The following is a 12,175-nucleotide window of genomic DNA, read 5'->3' on the forward strand; positions in this document are numbered from 1 at the left end:
TTTTTTACTGAGAAGAAGAAGATAATTAGAGACTGGAACTTGCTCAGCAATGAGATGACAGCTCTGGCAGATCACTCCAATGTCCATCCATTCCACTCCTTGGTGAATGTGATGATACAGGAACCTCTGCTGTAAGTTCTCTGCATCTCTCAGAGCATCTTTCCTTCAAGATTCTATTCTTGTGCCTCACATCCTCGTGTCACAGGGGGACCAGCACATCCATCTCCATCTACCCTCTTGGCCATGGAGGATAAAGGAGGTGAAGGAGATGAAAGTTGAGCAGGGCAAGAATTTGGCACTATTGAGAATCCAACAAAGGTCTGGTTCAGCAAACAGAGACATAACAAAATCTTACAGAACAAAATACCTGGATGTCTGTGAGACATCAAGAAATGTTTTATTTCCCAAGTCAGTTCATTAGCTCGTTATGTTGTCACAATGTCTTTATTCTCTGAACTGCAGAGAAAAAAATAAAGAAGGTAATTTAACTTTACAAACATAATCAAAGTGTTTCTTCAAAAAGCTCAGCATTTAGTGCTATAACTGTAAGGAAAGCCAAATCCTACCTAACTGCTTAGGAACACAATTTGGCTTGGTTGCCTGTCTTGAAGGTCTTTGTAATGGAAATATATGGCATGGGCAGAAAGGTAATTAATTTCAGATTAACCCTAACAGATCCCAGTTTGTTACTCCAGCTTCTATACTACCATATTTAAATAAAACAGAATGAAAATACCATGTCTTAGAATGAAGAGTAGAACAGATGAGAAAGTCAATGCTAAAGACCTTCTGTTCTGCAAGGAACATCTCACTGAGTGAGGTCACTTACCCAGCTCCTTCAACCAGGCGCAGCTAGACACACCAGATGTTAAATCAATCTCCCTTTTCAAATAGCAAATGTGTATTCCTGCTTATGGAAATGATGTTTAAAGAATCAAAAGGTTTTTCTGGAAAAAGTGGAAGTTTGTTTTTCCCTTTCAGCCACTTTCCACAGCTCTGGTTTCCTTTCAGCCTTGGCAATGCTTTTATCAGGATTACAAAGCTGTAGGTCCACTCTGGCCTCTGCTCAAAAGCTCAGGTGCAGCATCAGGAACACCTCAAGAGCTGCTCTTGCTGATGCTCTGTATCGTAATATCCACCTTCAGGAACAAACATTTCTAACTTGGACAATACAAATGAAACCTGTTGGAAATCAGAGCAGACTTCCTGCTTGAAGGAAATGGATGCCACATTTAGAAACAAGTGCTAATGGAGCACTGCTGTACACTAGGTTTTATTTTATGTGAACTCATGCTTTTGGCCAGTTTTCCTTTTTTTGACCTCTTGTGCTGGAAAGCAACAGAGCCTGTGATCCCACACACGGCTGTCACTGCTGTGAGGTACACAAAGCCTTTTAGTGCTGCCCAGCACAAGGGCAGCTCTCCAGCTGTGCCCTGCTGTGGTCACTGCAGCACCTCGTGCTGGGCTTGGCACACACTCAGGTAAAGCTGCTGGAGTCACAGCCCTGCCTTGAATCCAGTTCTGACAGCAAAATTAGGGTTTTTAGAAGCTGCTGCCTCTTTTGGAGCGGTGGGTTATCTGGGAAGCTGCTGTCCTGTCAAGTTGCCTCCCGTACCTTCAATTCTGGTAGAAAATATAGAATCCAACTGCTAGACCCATGATGTGGGACTCAGATCCCTGAATGTAAGCATCCAACATGATTTGAGGCACTTGAGGAGATTTCAGCCACCAGCACAGGGCTGGCAAACGCAGCACAAGACCTCAGACTGAGCCATTTGGCAGGAGTGCTGCAGGCTGGGCAGGGGACCCACAGCATCTGCAGTGACAGCAACCACTCACCAGCAGGCACTGAATCCTGCCCAGAGGGTGGGATTGAGCTCACAGATTAAGAATTTATTTATAAATCCTTCCATGTGTGCTGCTTGCCTGGGTGTGCTCTACAATGACAACCTTGGTGGTGGAACCCAGAGAGGGTTTGTCTGCACAAGGCATCTCCTTTTGGGGAGCTGGTTGGCAGTCAATCAGTATCAAGGGAAATTTCAATGAGATCTTCAAAAGATATTTTTCACAAAGAGGACTCAGAGGAGCCTACATCTCTGGAGACACTAAAAATGTGCCTGGGAACGACCCCGAGCTGTGTGCTCCCAGGGCTGTGTTCAGGGGGGGTTGCACTATCTGAGCTCCACAGCTCCATTTTTAGCCCATCCAGTAGCTCTCCACTGACTCCATAAGGATACCAAAGCTATTTTAGTGTCCTACTCTATAAGCAGCATCCACACCCCTGTGTCTAGACCCTGCATGACTGATGGTGTAAAGAGGAGGAAGCAGCAACAAGGCTTTTGCAGGGTCAAGTTGTGTTGCAAAAGCATCCTAAGAGACTCTGAAAAAATCAGTGAGTTTGATGATGTATGTGATGATTTTGTATTTGGCTTTCCTAAAAGCATTTTGCAAAGGCTGTATCGTGAAAGGTTCTTACAGAAACTGAGTTGCCATTGCATTAAGGGTTAGATTTTTTGTGGGTTAATGAAGGATTAAAAGTTAAGAAACACGTTGTGAATAAAGGGACAATTTTTGTAGTGATGGTGATTCCCCACTTTAAACAATAGGAAAAAGGAAGAGGTGATAGGGAGGTGGCAGAGTGTGAATGCCACATTGTTCCCTACCAATACGAAAACAAAATTAGCTGAGAATTGTCATGGAGAGACCTTGTAATACTGTAGGACTGTGAGGATGGCAGATGAAATTACTGGTGATAAAGTAATTCATATAATGAAATACATCTTAACAATAAAGATATAAAGATGACCTGAAGAAAAGCATTTGGTATTGCTGTGAATGAGTGTCTGAGAGCAGAACCTCAATGGTCAGCAATGGAGAAGGGCAACAAAATGTTAGACATTCCAAAGAAGAGGAAAATGTCTAAAATATCTAAAAACATCACAGTGACACTGGACTACAGCCTGGCTAGCCCCTCTGTACCTCAGAGTGTAGTACAAATAGAATTGGACAAGTTAAGGTGAAGGGTAGCAAAGGTGATCAAAGGCACAGGACAGCTTCTATAAGAGGGGACATGAGTCATCTGTATGGATCAGGAGAAACTAAGGAGGAATGGGATAAGGATGTCTATAAAACCAGAAATCACTTCACTTTTTCTGACAAGTGATCCAATGCAGTTTTGAGGGAATAGGTTTACAATATAGAAAGGAAATGCTTTTGTACTTAGCACATAGTAAAATTTTGATGTTCCCTGTTTCAGAGTATGGGGTGAATAGGATGAATTACCTCATGGTGAAGTGGAAGCCAAACCAGGTAATTCCCACTCTAAAAATGCTCTGTTTTCCTTTATTGACCACAGAGGAAGCTTATGATGAGTGGGTGGTTTGTGGAAGTCCATGAAAAGCTGCACAGAGGCTGGTTAAGATGAATCCCACCTGCTCTATATGCTGGAAATGATGGGAGCAATACATTCATGTATCTTTGAGAAGTGTGACCAAAGCTACTGCAGGAAAACTCTGGGGCAGTGCAATGTAACATTAACAGAATATCAGCCAAATAGCTCAAACCTTACAAAGTCTGAATTCCCAGATTGGTCAGCCACACTGAGTCTTTTATCTGTATTGCTGATTTCCTGCATGTGGGGGGTTTAACTGGTGCACTCTCAAGGAGAGAAATTAATTTTTGACTTAAGAAGAATTTCCCCAAGGGCTCAGTTGTTTCAATCACACATAAACCCAGCCTAGATATCCCTCCGTGTGGCTGTGCAGTTCTTTGCTCAGCATCCAAAACCAGGAATACCAGTCCCATCCCACTTGTTCTTACAGCTGTGTGCACCTGTGCAGTGTGAGGCCAGAGCAGCACTGCCTGCATGAATGGATGATGCACAACTGGTAGCTTTGGTTTTATCTAGAAGATTCACAATGCTCCAGTATTTATACAGTTAAACACATTTCTCTTTTTGTCCTCCATCTGATGTTACTGGAGTTTTCAGAAAGCTGTCTTGGAGATGAAAGACCTAAATTACACCAACAGGAAAATAGCTGTAATGGTGCATATATTTTGCTTCCAAGATGAAAGTCACCTTCTTACACTGAGAAAGGCACAGATATTAAAACATGCAACTACATAAACAAGGTTAAAGAATGTAAAATCTGATTATTCTGATGGGAAGGAAGCGAGCTGGACCAGGACCACTTTAGGTTTCTGTTTACATTTTTCTAGTGATTTCCAGGTAAGTGGAAAGCATATTTTAAGTCTTCTTCAAAACACAAGTGAAATTTCAACGCATAACACAGGACCATGGAAACTGCCATGCCAGGGCTGTCCAAACCCAAAGACTGCTCTGACAGCTGACAGTAAGTATTTAATGGGAAGATCCAAAACCTTCATATCATGAACAGTGCTTATGGGAAAATGACTTCCTTTACTCCAGGAAAAAGACCTTTTATTGAACGCTGTGTTTGTGTGGTAACCTCATACTTTATTTCTTTTAACCTTATTTGATGTAACAGTGAGAAGTTTCCTTTACCTGTTCAAATACTCCTATGAACTTCTACTATTTTAAAACTATAAATCCTTGGCCATTTTCTGATGGTCTGATCCACCAGCTTCCCCAAAACATTTTCCTGCCTTTAATTTTCCTGAAAGCAGGTTCCATTTAATTTCTTTGTTAACTTGTACACTCTGTGGCACAAGTTCTAGGTGATTTTTTTCCCCACTTCCTGGCAGTACAAGGAGGGTCCCTGTAACTTTGTGATTCTTTTGCTTCATTTTTGGCCTGAATACAGAAATCCATCTCAATCAAAATCCTGTAAGGCTCAGTACTAAGGGCCACACACCTGAGCCAGAGCTGGCTGCAGTCTCTGTTCAGAGCAGATGAAATGTGCATATCCAAGCCATCAGCAGGGCATTTGTGCCCCTCCCTGTGAGCCTCCTGTTCCCACCTTGGATAGTCAGACCCCCCCCTCCAGCAGGAGACATCAGCACCACTCCCACCCCCAAATAAAAGCAAAGCACCAGCTTTTAATGCTGTATTCACAATACCATACTGCACAGACAACGTGACTTTATTCACAAATATGATCTTTACAGAGGTAGAACAAAATACTTTGTATAATCTTTTTTTTTAACTATATACATATAAAGAATATAATAGAATGACGAGAAAGAAAAGGTTGTAAACAAAACAATATTATGCCATCAAATACAGTACAAACAGCATGCATGAACAGCTTCAAATGAAATCTTGCTGGTGTAACTATTTTTTTTCTCATGTGGTAAATGAAAAGTAGTAAAGAGTCATGCTCTAATTGGATTGAGTATGCCACAGCTCTGCAATTTTGTTTTAATTATTTTTTTTTCTTTTACAATAAACCAACAGGATCACTTTCTTTTCACTGTGGTGGGGAATGCTTTTGTAATGCCCAATGTAATATTAACAGAAAAATATAATAATCAAATCTACAAAGTGTACTCTCATTTAAAAAGCAAAACCATAGAAACTGTACAGTTTTAAAAAGCGAATTATCTCAAATGCTTCTTAAGAGAATTTTCTAAAGAAAGAATAAAATATGCAGAATAAAAATGAGGAGAGCTATTGTTCTGTAACAAAGCTAATCAAATTCTTGTTTTCTGTTCCAATAAACAGTTTTTTTAATTAATGACTATTCTGGAAATTATGAAGTGGGCCAGGTTTTATTAATGTTCCACTTGACTAATAAAGCATGAACTCCTTACAGGTACTATAGCTGTCATTCCCCCGGGAATGGATGGGGATTGGTTCTGCATGCATGCTGGAGACAGGGACAAGGTTTAGTCATGGGTGTAGATTCTAAAAATATTTTGAAATGTGTTAAACATTTAGTAGCTTCTATAAAAATAATCTGGCTTGTTTTGCTACTGGATTGAGATCTGGATTTGTGATTTTCTGCTGAAATTCATTCCTGGCCAGGGACTTCCACTGGGATGGGACTTACCTGGGCTGCAGCAGGTCCCATGGCAGTGGCCACCAGCAATGGTTACAGGTCACACCTGAACACCTGAAGCCAACAGCAAACCCCACACTGTGCCTCAGGCTGAACCTTAGGGATCTGGGATTTGGGGAACGGGGCTGTCCTGCCTCTCCATTCCTCTAAGTCCCAGCCCATGTCATGGCAAGGGCAAAGGCTGAAGAGAGCAACTGTGCTTTTACTCCTGTGAAATATCAACTCTGGTATCATCCACCTTTCTGTCCCTCCTGTCTGGACACACTGACTGCATCAGCAGGGCTCTGCTCAGGTCCCTGCTCAGGGACAGCAACTCTGTGTGCTGCCTGTGGGACAACAGGGATTTCTGCCTCTGACCAGTGAGGAACAGTGGGGTTAAATCACCCTCCCTCAGGTTGCCCCCTAAAATGTAATTTAAAGGCTCAAGCACACAAACAGAACCTGTACACTCCATTTGTATGGAATGTGAGTGTGTCCAATATTAAACACATGCTGTTTGTGGCCAAGTCAGGCACCAGCCCCAGCTTCAATGGCAATGAATTTACTAAAGATCAGCAGAAAATTGAACAGAGAAGGGTGGTGGGTCTCATTTGACTTTGAGCTCTCAGGTGATCCTGGTCTTCAGGCAGAAGCTCAGCTCAACCTGACAGTGAACATGGGGAGCATCCCACGTCTAGTGCAAGTGACTGGGGGCTGGCCTGAATAACATCCTTCACCAGATCACAAGGATTAAGTTAACTTCAGTGAAAATAAATACCTGCCCTGCATGGCAAATCCATCTCTGTGGCTTCATCCATGGCTTTGGCATCTTCCTGGGAAATAGATAGTCAGATCCCTCCAGATTGCCCTGGTGCACCTGAAACCTGCGTTTCACTAATTGACCCTGCAGCAGATTATCACACCCAGAAGCAGGGCATTTATTGAGAGGTGTGAACAGTGTGCTATGCACAGATGAAATATTCTGTGTGGTTGTTTACAGTCAACAGAATAAGCCTTGCACCTCTTTGTGGAAGAACTGTACAAAACATGGCTGAAATAACAGGATTGTCGATGACAGTCAGTGGGAGATACTCTAACCCTCTGAGTAAAACTGCATCTTTCTGTTGTGTAAACTGCTCTACAAGGATGAGTAAAACAATACATTCCTGCCCCATTAGCCTTGGGGAAGATTAATGCCCTCTAATCTACGCTAAATAAACTCTGAAGCATGAAGTCCCACACTCAGCTGGCTTGTGAATTAATAGGGATCACCCTGAAATTGCTATTATGAAATGCAAATATTTGCCAAAGAACAATTAAAAAATGTTCCTGAAGTGCAACGAAAGGCTCGTCAGTCATGTTGGTGGTATGCACAGGGACAGCCAGGAGGCAAACACTAATGAATCCCAGGGCAGAAATCTGTGGTAAAACCCCCTTCGCCCATTGGCAGTGGGTGATGGCACAGCATCTAACACTGGAAAATAATTCCACCCAGTAATCAGAGACAGGGTTTGGCTTAGGATGCCCCAGTTTTGATTCTTTGGACAGTTTGTTTGCATACACCTGTATTTTCAGAAAGCTGCAGTACGTGGCTCACAGTAAATCTACTTCAAACACTTGCTGATACAGCTCAAACTGATCTCATCTGCCCTGATCTGAAATTTTGTGTTAGCTAAAGTAATAAAAGAATCCCAGTGAACCTAAATTATCAAATGAAAAAGGCAATTTTCTCATTTATACTCCATTAGTTTTTTTAGTTATTGCTAGGAAAGCTCTAAAATGCTTAGGCCATAAAATAAACATGTGGCTTAATGTACAGTATGTGTACTTAAGAGGATGATGGCATCTGCAGTAACTGCTCTGCACTGCTGTAGTAATGGGATGCACAAATTTGGCAACAGCATATATCAAGTAAAGCATACAAAAATGTATGGCAAAAAGTAACAAGCCTTCTGCTATTTTTTTTTTAAGGACCTCTTTAATTGCTAAAAAGAAGAAATCACCAATATCCACACCTACAACACAAAATTGCAACGTGGTTGATTTTGATTGATGCTCATCACCTCTGTGCCAGCAAAACTGTATGATACTGTTATTTTTAACATTGCACTGATTAGAAGTTTATGAAAGCTCCCCTTCCCAAATTAAATTCAATGATATATTTTCCAGTGTTGAAGTTAAACAATTAGCCTAATATGGTTTCAAGCACACAATACTCATAAGATTTTGGGAAAAAAGCACCCCAGATTCTTACATCATGGAGATGTAGGATAGCAGATGAAAAAGCATCCATATATTCACTTTTGAAAATGAAATTAATAGCCTAGATCACTTAGGTACCTTCAATAATTTTACTCTCAGGCCCTTCATTCAAACATATCAGAGTACTTTCTATCAATAATGTAAATTCCTTTAGAAAAGTGCCACAACTGAACCTGTGAAATCACAGAAGCAAGATTGCATATCCAAACCATTTACAGACATATTTTAGCATTACTTTGCAACAGTAGGCATTAGGCTTTTGAGAACACAAGAATCTCTGAAATTCAATCTTTGTGCTGCTTTACCCCTTCGTGCTCAGTTCAAATAGGTGTCCTGCAGAACAAGAAGTGAGCAAAGCCTCTGCAGAGAGCTGCAACAAATGCTTGGATCAGACAAACTCGATGAGAGTCATAAAATGCAGATTGGAGATTTCTTCTTCAGCCAGCCTTTTACAGAAATACACTTTCCTGGCTACAAAGGATGGCACAGCGGAGCATTACAGAGGGAAATGCAAAGGTATAAAGGGGAGAATCCCATTTTCTTCCTCAGTAATCCCATAAAACCAACAATCTCTTTCCATAACAGCTCCAGACAATTACCTGACTGCTGACAGGACCTTTCCCATCATTTGAGGGGAGCCTATGCTCTCCTTTTCTGTGCTGTCAGTGCCAGGTACATGGCCAGAGTTGTGCTCATTATCCCTGGCTTTCCATAAATGTGACCAACATGTTTTCTCCCCAGTTGCAACAACCATGCAAGCCTCTTTTACTCAAAGTTCAGACTTTCTTCCTCTCATGGCACAAAGCTGAAAAGTAAACAACAGTTAAGAAAACATTTGCTTGCCAAAGCCTGGCATGAGAAGGTGCAAGCTCTCCTTGCCAGAGCCTGGACCTGTGTTTGCTCACACCCACAGCAGTTTCATGCTCCAGCTTGGCTCTGTATGGGAACAATCACCATCCTCTTTAGGCCCCCACTCTTATTCAGCCTTTGAGAAGTTACAAAATATAACAGAACACTGTTTTCTGAGACTATATTGACTGCACTAATTACCCACGATATTGTATATTTTCTATTAAGAACACGAATGTGTGCTTTCAAAGTGTGACATTCAGGGCTTCGAGGATGTAGGAGGAATTAGATGGATTGTTCTGTCACTTAATCCGAGGCTTTGATGTACTTTAAAAAATTTGTTTAAACCCCAAAAAAACAGAATACACATTTTAACTGTTGAACTTTTACCAGCTAAAGCAGTTTGTAAGGACCCAATCACTATGTGGTTACAACAGAAGATACACAGTTAAGGTCAGGTCACGGTTTCCAAGAACATTCACAGGGACTGAGGATGAGGAAAACGAGGGATGGATTCTGCAGGAACCTTCAGGAGACCGAGCTGCTCACTGGGGAAGGGCCTTGAGTATTGCATTCACTTCCTCTGCCACCGCTGTCAGAGCAAACTCAAACTGCTCCTGCGGAGAGAACAAACGCACACCCTGAATAATAAAACAAAACACTTCCCACAAAGCCTGGCGCTCTGTTCTGCAGCTGAACCTCCTCAAGACATTGTTAAAAATATGAATATGCAGGATGAACTGTACACTGCAAGGGAAAGGAACAAAATGTTCTTGGATTATTGATGTCATATAATATGTTTGACAGCATCTCGAAGCTGGAGTCATTTTAATGGAGAAAAATGTTAGTGGCAGAACCCAAGCTGTTGGGACATGATGATTTATTGCCATTGCATGGTCAGAAGGGTTTGGGAGTAGCTGATCACCAGCCATTTACTTCAGACACAGAGATGGGAACTCAGTACATTATTGAAATATGAAGTAAGTGAGATGCTGTAAAGCAGAGACTTTGGCTTTTCTCAGGACTGTTTCTAGTTGAAAGAATCTAAAGTAAATATCTCCTCCCCTGATATCTATTATATAGAACAATATCTGTTTTTTGGCTGATTGATCTTTTTAAACCTCTCTTTTTTAATGTCCTCTCCACACTCACAAACTATTCAATTTTGTTAAGACCACTCCTACATTAGACATACTTGGGAAGGCTTTTCTCTGCTATTATTTTACTGTAACCTCAACACCAAAATGATTTGCCAGCTTCTGTGCTGGGCTGGCAGAGGTGTGAAGGACACAGCTGTGAATGGCTTCTTCTTCTGAGTGCAAACCTAACATACTCCTGAACTGTGCAGTCCTACAGAAGGACAAAGCAGTTTTAAATCCTCAAGGTTAACAGGTGTTATATTTTCCAAGCAAGTGATTTTTTTTCTCAGTAATTTAGCTTACCGAAATAACTGACTGCTGATTTGGAGTTTGAAACTTTCCAGTGGAAAGTTTTCTCGAAATATAGGCAAATCGAAGACACCAGATAAGGACTGTGGAGAAATTAATGGATTTTCTGGAAGTACTCCAGAGGTTTAAGGTAGCTGGGATCAAGAGCTGCTGAGGAATTGACTCTGAGGATGCAGGTTTGAGATGCACCCTGCAAAGCATGCCAAGATCACTGCTGGGATACTGTCTGTGTGTCCCATTAGAAAACTGGAGGTCTGTACCTCTGGCATCTCAGTTCGTGCTGGCAGAGGCTGTGTGGGATGGTTACAGAACACAGCCACCTCTAAAAGTGATCACTGAACCAATAACATTAATTTTCCACAGAGTTTCATTTTACTGCAGAAAGGTACAGGAAGAAAAGAACAAACTACAGATGTACAACTCAAAGTTCAGACAGGCAGCTGATTCTTAATTCCGGCAATCCAGTGCCAGTCTTCTCTGCCTTGTCTTACCCAACTGCAGTCAGCTCCCATGCAGAGATGCTTCAGAGAAGCAATGATGGGCACAGTGCCAGAGCAGAAAAAGCAGAATAAAACTCAGAATAATTTCTCAGCGACACTGCCATTCAAGAATTTTGCTGTCTGCTTGGTGCTGTCAAAGTGGAATCCATGTACACTAGCTGGACTGCAGCCAACAGCTTTTAATCAGACATCAGTTCACCCTAAAGAGAAGGACTCATCCTCAGTAGGCACTGAAAATGGTGGGCATGATTGCCTAAGGCTCCCTGCACTGTCTAAAGTCTCTGCAATTAAAGGAAGCACTGGGAATGCTGGGGGCCATCCAGGAGCATCAGTTGTATTTACCCAGAGCACAATGAGTGTGAGAGAAGCTGGAGAGCAGCAGGATCAGAGAGGGCAAATTTGGGCCGTTTTGGGGCAGAACCAAACTGGGTGCTTGCAGCAGCTCAAAAAGCCTGAGGAAGAGTGTCTGCCTCACCAGGGACTGAGCAACAGGCAATGTGACCTCAATGACTGAGTAAAACAATTCACAGGTGTGATCTGCACAGCCAGAGCTCTGACTGCAGTGAAGGGACAGGAGAGCAGACACGAGCTGTGTGGGGACATGGCCGGTCAGGGATGGCCAGCTGAGCTCTTCCCCTGCATCCTTCTGCATAACACACCCAGGTGAAAGGCAGGGAGTGCAACTTCCACTGCTGGGCATCACCACCCTCCCAGGAAAAGCCTTCCCACGCCTTCCACACTTCTCCATGAGGACAACTGCAGTTAGAGCAAATTAATGTCAGTAATTTTTAAGGAGATCAGTTTGTTGTTTTGTACAGCTACACTGCCATTCACATATTCTATTTGCATATACAAGACTGCCTGGAGATGAATTTTAACATCTAGTTTTGCCTAGAAAACAGAGCTGGGCAGACATTCTGTGATGTCAGTTTATCTATAATGCAGAGGTGACAATATACTTAATAAACAGAATATCACTAATAAAAAATATATTCTAAAAATTCTGCTCTAAAAATAGAATATACTTAGTAAAAAGTAACTATGGCTGTGTTTCATTAAGTCTACAGATAAAAATTCCCAGGAAAACAAAGTGAGTTCATGTAGCATATATAACACAGTAAGGAATCTATCTACTATTATAGATTGTGAGAGGATA

General features: G+C 41.9%; 1 protein-coding gene across 1 annotated transcript in view; it reads right to left on the reverse strand.

Annotated features, from left to right (window-relative positions):
• Positions 1 to 5,042: 5,042 nt before the first annotated feature.
• PTPRN2 (protein tyrosine phosphatase receptor type N2) overlaps positions 5,043 to 12,175 on the reverse strand; it is a 634,871-nt gene continuing 627,738 nt past the window's right edge. The window contains 1 exon segment of the mRNA XM_074552744.1: positions 5,043 to 9,688. Coding sequence (XP_074408845.1) covers positions 9,617 to 9,688 — 72 coding nt within the window. The 3' untranslated portion in view covers positions 5,043 to 9,616.

Source organism: Zonotrichia albicollis, chromosome 1 (genome assembly GCF_047830755.1).
Source record: "Zonotrichia albicollis isolate bZonAlb1 chromosome 1, bZonAlb1.hap1, whole genome shotgun sequence".
Classification (NCBI taxonomy): Eukaryota; Metazoa; Chordata; class Aves; order Passeriformes; family Passerellidae; genus Zonotrichia; species Zonotrichia albicollis.